This window comes from Natator depressus, chromosome 8 (assembly GCF_965152275.1).
Source record: "Natator depressus isolate rNatDep1 chromosome 8, rNatDep2.hap1, whole genome shotgun sequence".
Taxonomy (NCBI): Eukaryota; Metazoa; Chordata; order Testudines; family Cheloniidae; genus Natator; species Natator depressus.
Window position 1 is genome coordinate 81,527,469 of NC_134241.1, and position 21,106 is coordinate 81,548,574.

Below are 21,106 nucleotides of genomic sequence, written 5' to 3' on the forward strand. Positions count from 1 at the left end.
ATGGGTGTTATCATACACACTGTAAGGAGAGTGATCACTTAAGATGAGCTAATACCAGCAGGAGAGCGGGGGGAGGGAAAACCTTTTGTAGTGATAATCAAGGTGGGCCATTTCCACCAGTTGACAAGAACGACTGAGGAAAAGTGGGGGGGAAGGGGGGGACAGGCCAATCCTTGCTTACAGACAGCCCCCCAACCTGAAGCAAATACTCACCAGCAACCACATACCACACAACAGAACCACTAGCCCAGGAACCTATCCTTGCAACAAAGCCCGTTGCCAACTGTGTCCACATATCTGTTCAGGGGACACCATCATAGGGCCTAATCACATCAGCCACACTATCAGAGGCTTGTTCACCTGCACATCTACCAATGTGATATATGCCATCATGTGCCAGCAATGTCCCTCTGGTATGTACATTGGTCAAACTGGACAGTCTCTACATAAAATAATAAATGGACACAAATCAGATGTCAAGAATTATAACACTCATAAACCAGTCAGAGAACACTTCAATCTCTCTGGTCACTCGATTACAGACCTAAAAGTCGCAATATTACAACAAAAAGATTTCAAAAGCAGACTCCAACGAGAGACTGATGAATTGGAGTTAATTTGCAAACTGGATACAACTAATTTAGGCTTGAATAGAGACTGGGAGTGGAGGGGTCATTACACAAAGTAATACTATTGCCCCATGTTTATTCCCCACCCCCACCCCCCACTGTTCCTCAGACGTTCTTGTCAACTGCTGGAAATGGCCCACCTTGATTATCACTACAAAAGGTTCCCCCCCCCCACTCTCCTGCTGGTATTAGCTCATCTTAAGTGATCACTCTCCTTACAGTTTGTATGATAACACCCATTGTTTCATGTTCTCTGTATATAAATCTCCTCACTGTATTTTCCACTGAATGCATCCGATGAAGTGAGCTGTAGCTCACGAAAGCTTATGCTCAAATAAATTTGTTAGTCTCTAAGGTGCCACAAGTACTCCTTTTCTTTTTGCGAATACAGATTAACACGGCTATTACTCTGAATTGTAGCTCCTATTACATTGATGTTTTCTTTGTCCTCTGGGCCTCAACAATTTTCTGTGGCAATGAGTTCCACTGTCTACTTATGTGTTGTGTGCAGAAGTACAACAGTATCGGCAGTTCATTCCAAGACACGGCCTGCAGATAGTAAAAAAACAGGCTTGATGAAGAATTCTTTTACTTAACTGCCATGGAAGTCCATAGGTGTTTTGCATGCAGCTTATCAACTGAGATTCACCCACAATTAGGGTGACCCCAGATAGCAAGTGTGAAAAATCAGGACAGGGGGTGGAGGGTAATAGGTATCTATATAAGAAAAAGCCCCAGATATCAGGACTGTCCCTATAAAATTGGGACATCTGGTCACCCTACCCACAATCAGCCCTTGAGGAGAGCTTCTAAATGTTAATCTCCAGGCTAAATCTTACCAAAACACTCTAAGAATTGCTCCAGCTTCTTCCCTTCTCTCTCAGTGTTTGTGTAGAGTTAACACGGCTGAAATTATTAAACAGCAGTTTCTCTCCTCAACATCAGCACATGAGCTAGAAAATGACAAAAGAGCCCCAACTGCAAAACTATTAGATGATCCTCTTAAATGATGCATGAAAAACAGAATACGCACACACTGATGCTGATACACTAGTCTGATTCTACAAGGCTAGAAATTGCAATAAAAATTGTTTTATATGGTACACTGAGGAAAGGTGAGATAAAAGCCCTGAAAATGCTTCATTGCAACTCAACAGCTATTTGGTTTCATTTTTTTCCCCAAGAGGTTCTGATTTACCTCAAAAGACCTTTGAAGGTCACTTATATCTTGTTTTTCCATTTGGTTAAGCATCTGAGTATGCTACTTGTGGGATGTAATACACTTTTAGTGTATTTTTACTATTGGCCTCCTGAAGACAAGGTTGGACTGAGGTAGCTATATATGTTTATAAAATATGCTTTAGCAGGATAAATACATTCTGACAGCAAAATATCAGGAGATGTAAAGAGGCCCTCCCATACTCCCGTCCCATCACCTGCTGTTGTCTTATGATGGAGAGACCTGGTGGCTTGCTATATGCCTCTGCTTTCTTGGCAGAGGGGCGGCTGGATGGTAGTCTTGTTCACATTGGACTTGGATCAATGGGTAATAAAAATTCCTCACCAAATAGTTGTGTGCTCACAGAAAAGAAAATAATAAAGAATTGAATCATAGGTCAGGCAAGAGGGTAAAATAAAATCCTGCCCCATAGTCTTTTCGAAAGCATCTTTATGTAGCACTATTTTCTAGAAATGCATATTTTGTAACTGTCAGCCACTAGAGGGCAAACTGGACTAAGTCAAGGGAGGTGGTGGAATTTCCATGCTTAGAGGTTTTTAAGGCCCAGCTTGACAAAGTCCTGGCTGGGCTAATTTAGTTAGTGTTGGTCCTGCTTTGAGTAGGGGGTTGCCTACATGACCGTCTGAGGTCTCTTCCAACTCTAATCTTCTATGATTCTATGATTTAACAAAAAGAAAATAAATCCTTGCCCAATAACATGGATTGCTCAATTTTTATTATGGTTTATTGTATAGGAAGTAGTCCTTCCCCTCAGCTATACCTGCAGGGAACCACATACCAGCCATACCAACTCTTTCGGGAACAGTCTGAACCTTGACTACTCTTTCTATTGCTACCATTGCATTTGATATTACATCTAATCCAAACTCTGTTCTCAAGTACTCGAGTGCAAATCTGAAGTAATTGCTGATGTCAATAGAGATACAGCAGTGTTTAACCAGTGTAAGCGAGAAGAAAAGTAGGTCCCTTGTGTCTCTGCCTCACCTCTTCTCATGGACTTCAAAGGGACTACTATGATCATGTAGGCTCACCTCCTGCACATCACAAGCCACAGAACCTCACCCATACACTCCTGCAATAGGCCCACAACCTCCGGCTGAGTTATTGAAGACCCAAACCTGGATGAAGAAAGTGATTGAAATAGTGCTTAGAGTAATTTATTTTTCCAATTAATCTAACAAAAGTTTTACAAGCTACCATTTCAATTTTTTTTAAATGTTAACAGCATTTTGAAAAACAGATGATACCACAAAACAACAACAGTAATTTTCACTTCCTTGTAGGTGTCACTAGTCCATCCTAGTTATGAATTACCAATTTAACTCTGGTTATAAATCCATCCTCTATTCTTTATAATGGCTGCAGTGAGAAACATGAACATATAGATGAATGTTAATTTTCACATATGTGCTTCTAGCTATAAAATTTTGCTATGAAAACTACTTTATGATATCACATAGGCGCGGGAACCAGGGGCGTGGGGGATGCTGCAGCACCCCCAGGCTCCAGGCTGCCGGCCCCATGCACCCGGAGTCCTGGTTCCTGGCCCCGCATTCCTGGGGTCCCAGCTGCCTCAGCTCTGAGGGGGCGGGGATGGATAGGGGTAAGGGGGCTGGCTTTCAGTACCCTCCACTATTAAAAAGGTTCCAGTGTCACTGCTATGTAGTATAACAAACTTAAAGAATAAAAGTAAGGAACACATGGAATGCACAGCAACTAGCACTAGCAGCAAGCAACTCACATGAACTACTAGGAGGAAGTAATATCTTTAGGCAACTTCTTAAAAGGTTTATGCAAATGATTCTTTTAGTGGAAAGGGCTGTCTCTGACTGGAAGGTTATGAGAAGAGTAAGAATGTGGAATGTTTAATAAAGGAAAACCACCTTGAAATCTGGAGAATCTATTCTCCCCTTGATGCATGCAAAAATACCATTAATCTTACATAGGCAGTAACAAGATATAGAACCGTTGAGCCAAATTCACCACGGGCATAAGCAAGTGCAACTCCACTGAAGTCAATGGAGTTGCATCTGCTTAGGGCAGCAACAAATTTGACTTCTGATGTCAGAATTTTTAAAAGGTTAGCACATAAAATATCCAGCATCACAGGTAAACATCAGGTTAAGGCTCTTTCTCTGGCTTCTCAAAAGGGAAATTGTCAAGTAGCTTTCTGCTAAACGTATAAGCTGCCTCACTGCAGAAAGTAACGGGATGTCAACATCACACAAAAGATCCAACTCGGAGCAGTAGTTTTTAACAGGTACAATCTGAGCAAGAGGGATTCCAAGTTTCTCTGCAGTTATCCGCATCTGTAGAAAAGGCACAAAATGGATTATCCTAAAGAGCTCCCCGACTATTTTTCAATCTTTCTGTTCCTTGAGGAAGCTAGGCAAAAGCTTCAAGTATTTTCACAGATACTGTTTGGTGAGATTAAAAGTGGAAGATATTTTATTTCTTTAAACTTCTTTTTATTGAAGGCATAACCACTTTCACATCATACCCATCCTGCCACTGAAATAGCAACTACATTTTGATGCAGTCACAGTTCAAGGCCATATTCACTATATTTTATTCTTCTTTAGCAAATTCACTGATAGAAACTGACTGTGTAAACTGCCCTGGAGGCCAAAATCCTCTATTTAATCTCAGAGGTGATACCCAGAACACAGGGCTATTTTTCCTTCATAATGATCTATGGCAGAGGTTCTCAAACTGTGGTCCGTGGACCACAAGTGGTCCGCGAGCTCCATTCAGGTGGTCCATGGATAGTTCCCTCTAAGGTACGCGACTGGGCGGCCGCACACAAGAGAATGAAGGGCCACACACCTAATTAGTGGAGCCACGCAGGGGGGAATAGGGGGTTCCACTTGGGGGGAATAAGGGGTAGGTGGGAGGGGGAAGTGGGTGAGAAGAGGGGGTGGGTGGAATTTGGGCCGTGTAGGGCTGTGGTGGCCAGAGAAAGAGGTGAATTTCCCCAGCTCCAGGGCTGTGGCTGCCGGGGAGAGACGGCCCTCCTTCCCAGCCTTAGCTCTGTGGCTGCTGTGGTGGGAAGAGAGGGAGAGACCCCGCTCCTTCCCAGTCCCAGCTTGGGGGCTGCCATGGTGGGGGAGAGAGGGAGAGACTCCCCTCCTTCCCAGACCCAGATCAGGGGAGGCTGGGGCAGGGGAGACCCCCCTCCTTCCCAGCACCAGCTTGGGGGATGCCGCAGTGGTGGAGAGACGGCACAGCCATCACATTAGAAAGGTAAGAGTACTGACATTAAAATATGAATTGTGCGCTTTTATTTGTAGAACAAAAAAATGTAAATTATTGCTACAGTGTTTTTTTATATACTGCTTTTATCCAAAGCGCTTTACAATAATTAGCTAATGGTATAAAAAACATTTGGAAAGATCACTAAATGGTCCGCTGAGACACTCAGCAATTTTCAAGTGGGCCGTGAAAAAAAAAGTTTGAGAACCACTGATCTAGAGATTCATCTAAGGATTCATCTCTGGTATAATTCCACTAAAATCCATATTTGGCCTCTCTAGATACAGGGAGATGCATTCTCTGGGCCAATCCAGCTCCTTTGTACTGGATTTTGGTCACAACTAGGCAGTTCAGATTCTGATGAGAATAGCTCTTCTGTGGTATAAAAGTGATACAAGCCAGCTTCTCTGGAACCATGCTCCCGCACACATCCTGATCCGGCGTCGTGTGAGATGTAGGAGTATGGGGAGTACGTCAGAGGCAGAGACGGACCAAGGCAGAGCTCTGCTTTGCTAAGCTGAGCCTCTAAACCATGGTTCACACTGGGGCCAGCCCACAGAGTCAGGGAGCTGCACTCAGCTCCCTGACAGCCCTTACCCCTGTGATTAACAGATTTCAGATACAGGGCAGAATGTAGCCCAGGGTCAGGACTCTACTCTAGGAACTGATCCAGTCCCTTTTATCATTCCTGCTGAACAAAGCGGTCAGAACACAGTCATATCTCCTAAGCTAAATATTCCCCAGGTGGGGGAAACTTCAAATGGCATAGAGCTGGCTATTCCTCTTGGCTGGGAGATGGTCACTTGGGCCACATTTCTCAAAGGTATTTGGGCACCTAACTCCCATTGAAATCAATGGAAGTTAGGTGCCTAATACCTCTGAGAATTGCGGATGGCTACATCAGCCCAGGCCAGCATCAGTACTGGGGAACTGCAAACCACCAGCAGCCTCTGATTCTCCACGACCTTCCACCTTGTGTTAGCATTTATGGCTGTGCAAAGTGAGTCCAGAGTATGTATAAAATTCCATCAAAGCAGAATGGCAGCATTGTACAAGCACTCTGCACAGGGTAAATATCTAGACGAGATGGAAGGTAGCAGGGAATCAAACCTTTATGGATTCTCTCCTGAGTCAGACTCTGTCACCATGGGACAGGGGCAAGGAGTCCAAGGAGACAATTTTATGTGCTGGTCTGCATGAGCCGTGTCATGATTTAGAATAGCCTAGGGCCGTGGTTCCCAAACTTGTTCCGCCGCTTGTGCAGGGAAAGCCCCTGGTGGGCCGGGCCGGTTTGTTTACCTGCCACGTCCGCAGCTTCGGCTGATTGCGGCTCCCAGTGTCTGCAGTTCACTGCTCCAGGCCAATGGGAGCTGCTGGAAGCGGCGCGGGCTGAGGGACGTACTGGCCACCGCTTCCAGTGGCTCCCATTGGCCTGGAGCAGCGAACCGCAGCCACTGGGAGCCGCAATCAGCCGAAGCTGCGGACGTGGCAGGTAAACAAACCGTCCTGGCCCGCCAGGGGCTTTCCCTGCACAAGCGGCGGAACAAATTTGGGAACCACTGGCCTAGGGACTCTACAAAATTTATCCAGCAGTGTTTGCTCCCCAAAAGACAATCTGCTTAAAAAAAAAAAAAAATCAGCAGAACAGAGCTCGCTCCCACTTCCTTCCTCCCCTGAAGCTCTCTTTTTTTCAGTTTTACACCTATTCACACCAGCGGAAATATGCAGCTGGCGAGTTATGGCCAGACTCCAGCTCCTTTATATGGAGTGGGGTTTCACAAAAGAATCCGGCCCTTAATTTTTAATGAGGTTTCTGGTATCTCCACCTTTTTCTGTTTTGTAGTTTTATTCTTCAGAGGTGCAACTTGCAATTTTAACAAATCTTAAACCTTTTAGGGGTTAAACCAGAACCTGAGGTATTAAATTTAGTTATATTTTCAGCTTGTGCCTACAAGACCAGAATGAGAATATGTGTAGGAATATGAGGGGATGCAAGTATTGCAAACGTAGAGTATCACAGTACCTTGATTTGTTCAAGTCAATTGAGTTAATAGATAGCACCACAGTCAACAATGCCATACTTTGCCTGTTTCTCAGCAGCTTTGCTTTTGTACACACACTGGACGTCTTCTTCAAGAGTAGGGCAGATTTCATCCACTTTAGTTAGCAAAACCAGTTGTGGGATCCCTGTACCAAAAAAAAAAGGAGTAAGATTTTACACCTAATTTCCCATCAGTTCTTCATTGCATCTGTTTCTGCTTACATAAGGTGAAAGTGTTTTGGTTTTGCACAACAGCATTGGAAAAAGATTAATTATTAAACTAATATTAATTGAACAGTTATTGGGCAGCACCCCAATTGTCTTGATGGGAAGATGTTTTTTAAGCAAAATGATTATTATTCCCCCAGTACAGTTGACACCACACTTAATGACTCACTCACCTCATTGGGAAGATTGCCAGGGCTGAAATTCAGTGCAATGAATTCAATTACTCAAAACAAGGGATTCAGAAAACATGGCATACCTAGCTGAGTTCAATAGCACAACTGGGGCCTGCTTTCACCCCAGTAGGTTATGTCTCTGTCTATTCCCTCCTATGGAAGTGACTCCTATCATGTGGAGAGAAAATCAGGCCGTAGGTGGTGTGTCCAAACACAACCACAAGAGCTAATGATGTAAACTGGCATTTGCAAGCATAAGACTCCCATTCTTCAGTTCTCTTTTCACTTTTTGTTGCATCCCATCTCCATGGCAGCTGCTAAATGAAACATTACCTCTACTCCTTTTTGAAAAGGTTTTATTGCCTTGGATTATATGTATTTTTAAAATAATTAATGAAATCAAAGTGAATATTTCCTGATAAGATGTATTCCTTGGAGCCTTTTACTCCTGGGAGAATTCTGTGCCACTGCACGCATGCATGTTCATGTGTGACACATATTTTTAATTTTTTCTGTGTGCAGAAAATAGCTTCTGCTGAAAAGTTACTGCAGTTCCACCTTTTGCCCTACAGAGGGCACTGTGAAGCTAGAACACAGCAGCCAATCCTGGCCAGCACCTGCGCTGATAGGGAAGAGAAAGAGCCTACCTTCTTCACAGTACCTGTTGGGCCACGTCAGGAGACAGGAGCTATGGGGAGACAGACAGCGTGGGGCTGTTGGGGGTCCGACAGCGGCTCATAATGGCAAGTGGGGGAGGCAGACTGGGGAAAGGGCTGAATGGGAGAGGAAGCGCAGGGCCACAGGGCGGGAGGGAGGTGCAGGGCCACATGGGCACAGGGAGTGCAGAGCTACAGGGAGGGAGAGGGGGAGTGGCTGGGTGGGGACACAGAGACACATGGGGACAGGGAGAGGGGGTACAGAGCCACATGGGGACAGAGGGAGTGGTGCAGAGCCGCATGGGGATGGGGGCATGGGTGTCTGAGTGGGCGTGGAGGGACACATGTGGACAGGGGGTGCAAGGACACATGGGGATGCAGGGACATATAGGGACAGGGAAAGATATGCCTGACTGAATGGAGGAGGCTAGGAGTCAGCCAGGGTCTGCATGTGGGACGCTCCCTAACAATCCCTCCCTGCCCCTCACCAAAAAAAACCTTTTCCATCCTTTTCCCACCAATACCCCAAAACACTTCAAGTTCATACCCAGGCTCCTTCCCAACAATTACTTGCCTCTCTCTCAGCTCCTCTGTTACCCCTGATTCTCCCAAGCCTTTGCACTGCTTCTGAGGGGTGCAGGAAATATGGTTCTGCACTGTAGTTTAAATGAATTATTACTCAGAGTTAGTAAGTAAGCCTAGTAAGGAATCTATTTGTCAAAAAACATTTCCTGAATCTTTTTTGTTGTCTATATTGTTACAGACATACTTACTCACAGTTATTTTGAAATAAATTACCAAAATAATTGAAACTGGTGTGATTATATTGTGTTATTTTGACAAATAAAATATGAAGAATTTTGCAGAATTTTAAAATACTGTGTGCAGAATTTTTAATTTTTTTGGCTCAGAATTTCCCCAGGAGTACTAGAAACCTAGCACACAGCTCAGTTTCTCTAGTGGTCTCTGTCAACAGGAGGACTCTGCTATACTGAGGAGAAACGCAATAGGGCACACTGTAAAACCAACGAGTGGAGAACAATGGAGGTGATCAGGAATTCCTCTATTCTCCCACCAACACCAGAGCCCATTGCTGTGCCCATACTTCCATCAGTCTGGGAGCCTGTCCTGCCAGAGTGTATTAATCCCACTCAATCTTGGATGACACTCAAGAGCAATATGTGGCAATTTCTCCTCCCACACCAAGGATAAGCATGGCTCCTAGCAGTACTTCAAACCCCTCATGACCCAAGGTGCTCAGGCTTGAAAGGCAGATCACCTCCTTAGCATGCCCACTTCATTCAGTTCTATGATATTAGGAGACATAAAACATACCAAATGGTTCACTTTTCTTCGAAGCTGTTTCAGCTTCTCTTCCAGTTTCTCAGGGAGAATCTCAGTTTTGCACCCATCAATAACAAATGCAACACAATGAATCTGATCCTTCAGAGAAGGGGTCTTGATATAGCCTGGAGAATCTGGATGAAGGGTGGCAGCTGGATTAAACTGCAAAGAAATTTTTTAATAATAATAAGTAACACTTCCAAAGAACTGGAGATTCAAAGAGCTGTACAAACACTGATTCTCACAATACCCCACTGGAGCAGGGAGACACATATTATTATCTCATTTTACAGAGAGGAACACTGATATGGAGAGAGGTGAAATGATTTACCCACACTCATAAAGGGAGTGATCAAATCAGGATTAAAATTCAGGATTTCCTGATTCTCAGTTTCATACTCATTCTTCCAGATGGAGAGCCAGATTCTGATCTCTGTTATTGAAAACATGTATAAATCCAGAGTCACTCCTTTGAAGTCAACAGAGTTCCTCTAAATTTATATCCCTTGTGGAAAAGTAATAATGAAACCAAAAGACATCTCTAGAAATTAAAAAGGATTCTTGACATATTAGTTGTGTATGTGTGTGTGTTTTTAATCACATTTTTTATTAAGGTTCCATCTATAAAGCATTAATAAATTATTAACAGATGTTTTAATAAATGGTTAATTGATTGTTGTAGAGTCCATCAAAAATTTACCCATAACTATGGCTTATAATGATCTGTAACATCTACTCATGTGCTTATAGCCATCTATACATATGCTGCTCAGAACCGTAACATGCTTTTAATGTTCTTCATTTATTACTTCTTTGTAAACCATTTATAGATGAAATTTTAATATAAAGTGGGACCAAATAAATCACAGAAAGATTGGTCTTGTGGTTAAAGCATAAAACTGGGATTCAGGATATCTGGCTTCCAATATATCTTTGACCAAGATAATTAATCACTGTTCCTCAGTTTCATATCTTTAAAATGAGATTAATAATACTTTATATCTCACTAGGTTGTTTTGAGTATAAATTAAGGTTTGTGAGGGGCCGAGATACTACAATGATAAGAATCATATAACCACCTTAGCCCTCCATCTTTGCTCCTGTAACAAGCTCAGCTCATCTGGAATGGAGAATCAAAGTCTATATCCCTTGTATATTACAACAGTTAATATTTGGAATGGCCTGTAGGCAGCAGCTATCTAGTAATTGAGACAAATGACCAGATGAGAAGGCGCTGTACTAAGCTTGAATATTGTGGAAGTTGCTCTTTTCTAGAGCTTGTCAAAAATGTTTTAAAACTATGTTTTCAAAAAATGTCAGTGTTGTTTCTGTTTCACCAAGCTAACCCATTCTTCATTTTTCTTTTTTTTTTCCAGAAAAAAAATAATTAAAAATGCTCATTTCTTGAAAAATGGATTTCCAGTAAAAAATAAGTTAGAGAACCATTTCAATAATGGAATTGATGACATTTTTGCTAAAAAACTTGGAAACAATTTAATGAAAAACAAAAAAAAAATTGAAAACACAACAGAAATTTGGGGGAGATGTGGTGTTAAAGTCCATTTCTCTATTTAAAACCTTTTTGTTCAAAATATTTCAACCAGATCTACTCTTTATATACCTTGAGCCCAATTCTCCCTTGGCTTGTACCTGTACAAAATAGGTACCAAATGCTACCCAAGCAGAAGGGTAGACAGCAATTTATATCAACTTTGCATAACTGTAAATGACTACACAAGGTGCAGGAGAGTGGAGAATCAGACCTAAACACCTTTCCATAGTTTATTCATTTTCAAATACACCTTGCCTGTGATCACCATTCATAAGCTTTTACTGTACAGTACCACAAATGCAAGAATCTACTGAGCACAGTGGATATTTTGTTGCACGGTAATTAAATGTAAGATATAATATTTGTACATGTAAAGAAACATTTAAGAATATCACTCGGTTTAACAAGGAACTGCACAAAATTTGTAGAAATGATACCTGGTACCTATCAGGAACATGGCCTTTTATTATGTCAGACACTTCATCAATTTCCAGACCTGCTCCTGAGTTTTCTTCTATTCCCATTGTGTCACAGAGGATAATAGGCAGAGGCTTGCCATCTCTTCCATCTTTAACTGGGTAAGTCCTGTACTATTGGGGCAAAAAAAAGTAACATATCGAAATACATACCTAAAAAATCATATTTAGCGCCAGATTCTCTCTTATCCATATTGAGTAATACCTTTCTTCTCACAAGTACATGCATGGAATTCAGTGGGGGTAATCATGGACTATCTTTGGGTTTTCCATTTAGTGCGGGAAAATGTTGATTTTTAACTGAGACTGTGATTTAGCTTGGATGTTTATTAATTAGAAGCAAATATTTACCTGTGTTGTCATTCTAGTGTTATCGGATCCTGCTATGGCTTGGCTTGAAACATAACCTTGGAAAACTGAATTCACAGAGTTGAAAAAACTGGACTTCACTGGTGTATAGAAAGTGAATCAGGACGTGTTATTTACTCCTTCTCATAACACAAGAACTAGGGGTCACCCAATGAAATTAATAGGCAGCAGGTTTAAAACAAACAAAAGGAACTACTTTTTCATACATCACACAGTCAACCTGTGGAGTTCTTTGCCAGGAGATGTTGTGAAGGCCAAAACTATAATAGGATCAACAAAGAAGTTAATGGCAGATAGGTCCATCAATAAATATTAGCCAGGACGGGCAGGAATGCAACACCATGCTCTGAGTGTCCCTAGCCTCTGCTCGCCAGAAGCTGGGAGTGGATGACAGGGGATGGATCATTTGATGATTGCATGTTCTGTTCGTTCCCTCTGAAGCACCTGGCATTGGCCACTATCAGAAGACAGGATGTTGGGCTAGATGGACCATTGGTCTGACCTAGTATGGCTATTCTTATGTTCTTACGTACACAGTCTACTGAGGACCGTTGCAGCAGCCAGAGTGACCATGGTTGATGGTGTCACACCAGGCATCATGTTGTGAAGTTCCTAGATATGGCTCAATCCTGCGAATCCATAAATCTCCAGGGTAGTCTCCTAGACACACCAGGTAGAATCAAGACATGCACCCCTTCACATGTCAATGGAGAGTTCGAGAGCATCCTGGTAATGTGGCCAAAGAGCGGGCAGTGGTGCTTTTGAATATAGGTGAGCAACAGAAGAACAGACAGATCTCTCTGAGAGTATGACCTTCACACAAAGTCAAACCACTTTATGCTCAGGATTTGGTGCTGACATCACATATGGAATGGATATTTAATTATGGTGTCCTCTATTTTGGGTGCCCAATTTAAAACACCTGATTTTCAGAAAGTGCTGAGTACCCACAGTTCTTATTGAAGCCAATGGGAGATTCAGGTTCACAGCACATGTACAAATCTGCCCTAAGGTGTCTCAATCTTTGTACCCTAAATCAGTGGTCATATTTAAAAATTTTGAAAACATATTTAACCAATCCTGCCTAAAAGAGTTGCTTTGAATGTCACAAGGGAATTAAATCTCTGTTGCAATGTGCTTGCTCTGTCACAGGAACTGCAGCAAAGTTAAATTAATTCAAACAGGTTTAGAAGTAACTAAAAGCTATTAGGTGTGTAGGGTTAATCAGTTTTCACAACATATGTATGCAGAGCATACAAGCTGTCATGCATTACACATGTATTCAGGTAACCAACTTCAGGTACCGTAAACCACCAAATGCAGCTTAGGTCTTGTAAGCTGTGCACTGTGAAAACATAGCAAATAAGCAGAATCAGGCAGAACTGACACATCTGAACCAACATCTAGCATGCAGTCATTGGAGTGTGACTGTTTTCTAGGTGTGCAACTGTCAACATAGCAAAGGAGTTTCTGAATAGGATGAGGTGAACAGCAATTCTCTACACTCACAGTTATAACATCAGGCACTGTGACTTCGTGTTCCTGATTTCTGAAGTGAGGACAGTGGCATGTTTTATAGAAATGTCTTTTTACACTGTTGACACATGGCATCTTTGACAGCTAACTATGTACAGGCATCTTTGACATGCTAACTATGTACAGCATATATGCTTAGTGGAAGCACAACATTCTTTCATGGAGGGTGTTTTAACTAACCTGACATCTGTTGGAAAATAAGACAGCAAAGCACAAAATGTCCAACAAGTTCTCTGAATGTGCTGGGGACAATGTTTGTTTCAGACAGTGAAGGAAGTAACCATGTAGCAACCATTTTAGACTTCATTCTGAATAACAAGGAGGAATTGGCTGCGAATCTGAAGGTAGAAGACAATCTGGAAGTGATCATGAAATGATAGATTTCATGTTTCTAAGGACAAGGAGTGGAAGCAGCAGCAGGAAGAAAATGGACTTCAAAAAAGCAGACTTTAACGAACTCAGAGAAGTGGTAGGTAAGGTCCCATGGGAAGAAAATGTAAGGGAAAAAGAAGTTCAGGAGAAATGGCAGTTTCTCAAAGAGACAATATTAAATGCACAGCACCAGACTATCCAGATGTGAAGGAAAGCTAGGAAGAATAATAAGGGGCCAATATGCCTCCATCAGGAGCTTTTTCATGACCTGAAAATCAAAAAAAGAATCCTACAAAAAGTGGAAATGTGGGCAAATTGCTACAGATGAGTACAGAAGAGTAGCACAAGGGACAAAATCAGAAAGGCTAAGGCACCAAATGAGTTACGCCTAAAAATGGACATTAGAGCAGGGTGGATTATTTACATTTTGTTATTTAAATTATAACAATTTTTTCTTTTTAAAGATGAACCTGTTTAAAATGAAATCTGAAATTAATACAAAATATATTAAGGCCTAAATGTATAATCTCTTAAAAGATTTAAATAAAAAAAATTAGTATGCTGAATCCATGAGTCTCCATCGAAACCTTTGAGTTAAAAGCTGCTTTTCTATATAAAGAAAGTATCAGGTGGAAAACATTTAACTTTTGAGGTCAAGCTTTAGAAATATGACATAAGAGTAGTAAATAAGCAATACATCATTCACTATTTTCTAACATACTAAAAATGTACAATTAATAAGAATCTGAAAATATTAAGCTATATAGTGCTTAAATAAATGCATATAATTATAATGTACCTGCCTAGGTAGCAAAAAGATGAACCAAATTTAGTGTAAAGCCTCTATTTAGTTGTAAATCAACATGTTTTAATGGTTATATCAACCAATGAGAATGCACCTTTCTTTAGAAAATAACTGAAATTGATTAAAATGGATTATTTAAATCACGACTTTCCACTTGGTGATTTAGATCAATCCACCTGCATAAAAGGCAATAAAAATAAGTTTTATAAATACATTAGGAGCAATAAAAAGACAAGGGAAAATGTAGATCCACTAGTTTGTGGGAAGGAGAGCTAATAACAGATGACATCAAGAGGTGTTTAATGCCTATTTTGCTTCAGTCTTCACTAAAAAGATAAATTGTAACCAGATACTTAATGCAATTAATATTAACAACAAGGGGAAAGGAACATAACCAAAAATGGAAAGAACAAGTTAAAGAATAAGTTAGATGTATTTAAGTTTGCAAAGCCTGATGAAATTCACCCTAGGAATTAGCTGAAGCAATCTCAGAACCATTAGCAATTATCTTTGTGAACTCAGGGAGAATGGATGAAGGACTGGAGAAGAGCAAACACAGTATTTATCGTTAAAAAGAGGAAAAAAGAGGACTTGGGGAGTTACAGACCTGTCAGTCTAATTTTGATACATGGAAAGATACTGGAACAAATTATTAAACAATCAATTTGTAAGCATCTAGAGGATAACAGGGTGGTAAAAAATAGCCAACAAGGCTTTGTGAAGAACAAATCATGCCAAACCAACATGACCAGTGGATCACAAGTGAAGCTGTAGACATGATCTATTTTGTTTTTAGTAAGGTTTTTGACAGAATCCTATATGACATTCTCAGAAGCAAATTAGGGGCATATGGTCTAGATGAAATTATTATAAGGTGGGTGCAAAACTGGTTAAAGAATATACTTAAAGAGCATTTATCAAGGGTTTGCTATCATACTGGGTGGACATATCTAGGGGTTCCACAGGGGGCGGTCCTGTGCTGGACTTGAATAACTAAGTGGAGAGTACACTTATAAAATCTGTGGATGACACCAAGCTGGGCGGGGTTGCTAGCACTTTGGAGAACAGGATTAGAATTCAAAAGGATCTTGACAAATTGGAGAATTAGTCTGAAATCAATAAGATGCAATTCAATAAAGACAATGCCAAGTACTAAACTTAGGAAGGAAAAATCAAATGTGGAGTTACAAAATGGGGAATAACTGTCTAGGTGGTAGTCCTGTTGAAGAGGATCAGGAGGTTATAGTGGCTCACAAACTGAACAGGAGTCAACAATGTGGTGCAGTTGCAAAAAAGACTAATATCATTTTGGACTCTGTTAACAGCAGTGTCAAATGTAAAGCAAGGTAGGTAATTCTCCCACTTTACTCAGCATTGGTGAGAGGCCCCAGCTGGAGTACTGTGTCCAATTCTGGGCACTATAATTTAGGAAAGATGGACAAACTGGAAAGAGTCCAGAGGAGAGCAACAAAAATGATGAAGAGTTTAGAAAACCTGATCTATAAGGAAAAGCTAAAAAAACTGGGCATGTTTCGACTTCAGAAAACAAGACCGAGGGGGGCTTGATAACAGTCTTCAAATATTAAGGACTGTTATAAAGAGGAGGGAGATCAATTGTTCTCCATGCTCACTAAAGGCAGGACAAGAAGTAATGGACTTAATCCGCAGCAAGGGAGATTTAGATATTCAGAAAACCTTTTTAAGTATAAGGATAGTTAAGCTCTGGAATAGCTGCTTAATCATGGTCTGTAATCCTCTGGAATGTCTCTTTAAGTCTCTGCCATAGCAGACTCAGTGTGGCTAAGAATAAGCATAGCTGTTCATGAAGCTTATTTTGGTTCAGACATTAATTTCTCATGTATGTTTGACCTGTTCTGAAATCATCATTTTGTACTTATCCCCAGATTGTGAGGTGCTCAGACACTATGGTCATAGGTGCCATATTAATACCTAAGATACATAAATAAGCAACTCAGCAACACGTCTGTTTACTCTAGCACCATCTAGTTAATTCCTAAAGTAACTCACATCACCACAGTATTTGGTGGCCACTGATCATGATAGTGATATATTACAACAGTTAACTTACTCAGTTGTCCAGGTAATCTTTCTCCATGGAGATTCCAGGAAACTGCTAATATCTAGGGGAAAGGAACATTAAGAGTACGAAGCTATAATTTCTTCAGTAAACATTTTCTCTTTTGGTATCAACTTACCTTCAACTCGATACACCTCACATTCCATAAGGCCTAGATCATTTCCATGCAGGTCAGCAACATTGAATGTGTAATTGTCGTTAGAACTTGTTACTGCGGATGCTGCATTTTGGTTCAACAAATGTAGTGCTCCACCGCCAAAATTAGGGCCATTGTCACTACAGTCATATATAGCACCTGATGCAGTTTTAACAGGAATTTTTAGTGGGCTGAGCACACCCTCTTTGCCTTTTAATCTAAAGAGAAAAGCCTTCTCATCATGTATGTACTCTCCAGATGAAACATAGCTCTGATGTGTCAAGCCTCCAAAAATATAACCACTTCCATTATATGCTATTGCTACAGTTGGCCCTTGTGCATCACACTTGGCATGAAATGTAGAAGCATTGTAACCATGGACGCTTGCTTTATAGAGAAGAGACAATTGTCTGCCTCCCAACAAATCTTGCAGTTGCTTTACTTCATCTTGTGTTAATCTAGATTTGACACCAGCCATTCTTCTTACTCTAAAAAGACAGAAAAGATGTTACAAATACAAGTATAACAATAAGAAAAATCTATCATTATTTTTAACTCATCTCACCAAAGACAGTAGTGAAGGCCTTTCTTCCCCATGGAATAAAGTGGCATGTTAGTAAGTCATTATCGTCATCATTAGTAGTTTTATTCCATGAGTATCTGCAGTCCCCAACTGAGGTCAAGGCCACAGGGTGTTAGGCACCGTCCAAACACATAGTTAGAGACAGTCCCTAACCCAAAAAGTTTATGGTGAAAATAAACAAGACACACAAATAGGGGAAGAAAGATATTGTTGTCCCCATTAACACATTGGGGAAATGAAGCAGAAAGAGTCAGCATAGCTTCATGGACATCACAGCAAAACAATTTTTCTACCTGAATGGAGACAAAATATTCTTAAAACATATTGCCCAATTTTGTTGCCTTTACTCAAGCAAAACTCCTACTAACTTCAATGCAGATCAGGCCCATTTTATCAAAATGGTGAAACCGTTAATACTGCAACCTGCTTGTAATCTTACTTACACTGGATAACTCCACTGACTTCACTGATTTATGGTGGTGGAAATGAGAGCAGATACACGTTCACTGTCTCAGAAACATAGTTCCTACTTTATGGAGTGAATATTTTTCTCTTTCCAAGAACAAAATAATGGCCATACTGGGTCAGACCAATGGTCCATCTAGCCCGGTATTCTGTCTTCTGTCAGTAACCAGTGCCAGACGCTTCAGACGGAATAAATAGAACAGAGCAATTTTGAAGCTTCTGGCATTTTGGAGGTTTAGGGTCATCCAGAGCATGTGGTTGTAGCCCTGACCATCTTTGCTAATAGTCATTAAAGAGCTATCCTCCATGAACTTATGTAATTCTTTTTTGAACCCAGTTATACTTTTGTCTTTCACAACATTTCCTGGCAACGACTTCCACAGGTTGACTGCGCTGTGTGAGGAAGTACTTATTTTTATTTGTTTTTAACCTGCTACCTATTAATTGTATTAGGTGACCCCTATTTCTTGTGTGATGTGAAGGGGTAAATAACACTTCCCTATTCACTCTTTCCATACCATTCATGATTTCATAGAACTCTATCATATCCTCCCTTAGTCATCTCTTTTCTAAACCAAACAGTCCCAATCTTATTAATCTCTCTTGGTATGGAAGCCATTCCATACCCCTAATCATTTTTGTTGCCCTTCTCTGCACATTTTCCATTTCTATTATCTTTTTTGTGATGGGATGACCAGAACTACATATAGCATTCAAGGTGTAGATGTACCATGGATTAATATAATGGTATTATGATATTTTTTGTTTTATTATCTATCCTTTTCCTAATGGTTCCTAAGATTGTTAGCTTTTTAGACTGACAATGCACATTGAGTGGATGTTTTCAGAGAACTATCCACAATGAAACCAACATCTCTCTCGAGTGGTAACAGCAAATTTAGATCCCATCATTACGTATTCATAGTTGGAATTATTTTTTCCAATATGCATTACTGTGTACTTATCAACACTGAATTTCATCTGCCCCTTTTTACCCAGTCACCCAGTTTTGTGAGATCCCTTTGTAATTCTTTGCAGTCAGCTTTGGACTTAACTATCTTGAGTAATTTTGTTTCATCTGCAAACTTTGACACCCCACTGTTTGCCCCCTTGTCCAGATTATTTATGAATGTGTTGAACAACACCAATCACCGTATAGATCCTTGGAAGAATCCCTGTTTACCTCCCTCCATTGTGAAAAATGACAATTTATTCTTTTCCTTTTTTCCTATCTTTTAACCAGTTACTGATCCAAGAAAGGACCTTGCCTCTTATCCCAGGACTGCTTAATCTGCTTAAGAGTCTTTGGTGAGGGACCTTGTCAAAGGCTTTCTGAAAGTCCAAGTACACTATATCACAGGATCACCCTAGTTCACATGCTTTTTGACACCCTCAGAAAATTCTAATAGATTGGGGAGGCATGACTTCCCTTTACAAAAGCCATGTTGACTCTTCCGCAGTATATCATGTTTATCTATTAATTCTGTTGTTTAGTATAGTTTCAAGCAATGAAATGCCTGGTAATGAAGTTAGGCTTACCAGCCCAAAAAATTGCCAAGATTTTCTCTGGAGTCTTTTTTAAAAATAGGCATTACATTAGCTGCCCTCCAGTCATCTGGTACAGAGGCTGATTTAAGCAACAGGTTACATGCCACAGTTAGTAGTTCTACAATTTCATATCTGAGTTCCTTCAGAACTCTTGGGTGAATACTATATGGTCCTGGTGACTTTATTACTGTTTAATTTATCAATTTGTTCCAACACCTCCTCTAATGACACCTCCATCTGGGACAGTTTCTCAGATTTGTCACCTAAAAAGAATGGCTCAGGTGTGGCGGTTTCCCCCATATCCTCTACAAAGTATTCATTTAGCGTCTCAGCAGTACTCTGTCTTCCTTGCATGTGCTTTTAGCACCTCAGTCATCCAATGGTCCCACTGACTGTTTGGCAGGCTTCAGATGCACTTAAAAAAAATTGCTGTTAGTTTTTATGTCTTCAGCTAGTTGCTCTTCAATTTCTTTCTTGGCCTGCCTTATTATACTTTTACACTTGACTTGTCAGAGTTTATGCTCCTTTCTACTTTCCTCACTAGAATTTGACTTCCATTTTGTAAAGGATGCCTTTTTGCCTCTAACAGCCTCTTTTACTTTAGTCACGGTGGTACTTTTGGTACTTTTCCACTGCTTTTTTTAAAAAAAATCTCTGCCTCTATTATGCTATTTTAAATAGTCTCCTGTGAAAAACAGGGAACCCCAATATTCTTTTGGGGCACAATACAGATAAGGAAAAACAGGACTGACACCTTCATGCACATGCACAGAGTTAGGTGCAGTCAGAATCCCAAGATTTGGTAAAATTGGATGTACCTCCAGGAAAAATCCCAGCAGGAACCATCCCTCTACTGATAATGAATTGGCAAGGCATTCATCAGACCCTAAGAATATCACTGAGGCTGTGAGTATGACTATAGTTATAATTATTGCATATAATTATTACAGGATTTCTATATGCATCAGTAATTGTAACTTTACTTATTGATTTAATAAAATGTGTAAAACAGACTAGACCTTGTACTTGTGAATGTATGTGTGGCTACTATTCCTAGAGGTTCTAAATCTGAAACAAGTAGCAGGGGAGACTTTCATTCTGTTGAGCTTGAAACAGTAGCAACCAGAGCTGAACCCATGGTGGTGTAATACAACATCACTAAATTCACATTAAATAAAATAAAAGGCTACACTTTGATTATATTTTTCTTTTTAAAACTAAGCTGAGGTTTTTTTTATTACAAATAGCAGTGAATGCCTATACATCGGCTTTTTTATTGTCTGCATAACCACACACATTTAGTTTAATAATTCTGAAGCTTTTGTGGCAAGTGGAAAGAATTAACGAACTTATTAATGTTATCTGTGTTTTCATTTCACCACATTTCCTTTCTTCTCTCACTGCACTGGTTGTATTGACTGACACAACGGTAACACGCTTCTAACAATTGCTCTTTTAAATTTCTCTTAATATTTTCTGGGGGCAGAGGGGGCGGGTAGGTTGTTGTTTTTCCATACTGACTGCTCTGCTAGAATAAATCTTTGCTGTGCACCCAGATGTAGGAAGAGGGTAGTGGTGGTCTCTTTTTTGGTGAGGTATACCT

The 21,106-nt window shown here is 40.5% G+C and overlaps 1 protein-coding gene across 1 annotated transcript; it reads right to left on the reverse strand.

The window, feature by feature from the left end:
- Window positions 1-3,950: 3,950 nt before the first annotated feature.
- On the reverse strand, window positions 3,951-17,385 carry LOC141993018 (interferon-induced protein 44-like). The gene is made up of 9 exons (XM_074962360.1): window positions 16,890-17,385; window positions 16,763-16,814; window positions 13,265-13,509; window positions 11,943-12,040; window positions 11,553-11,705; window positions 9,551-9,725; window positions 7,203-7,308; window positions 7,145-7,157; window positions 3,951-4,178 (listed from the first exon to the last, which is right to left on the reverse strand). Exons 1-9 carry the CDS (start codon window positions 17,383-17,385, stop codon window positions 3,951-3,953), a joined length of 1,566 nt encoding a protein of 521 aa, XP_074818461.1.
- Window positions 17,386-21,106: the final 3,721 nt, after the last annotated feature.

Excerpts from the sequence above, each read along its gene's own strand:
- LOC141993018 (XM_074962360.1), bottom strand. The coding sequence starts at position 17,385 with ATGGCTGGTGTCAAATCTAGATTAACACAAGATGAAGTAAAGCAACTG. Across the intron at positions 13,510-16,762 it reads AAGATTACCTGGACAACTGA|AAATCAGGAACACGAAGTCA; the intron begins GTAAGTTAACTG and ends TCCTCACTTCAG. Across the intron at positions 11,706-11,942 it reads ACACTAGAATGACAACACAG|TACAGGACTTACCCAGTTAA; the intron begins GTAAATATTTGC and ends TTGCCCCAATAG.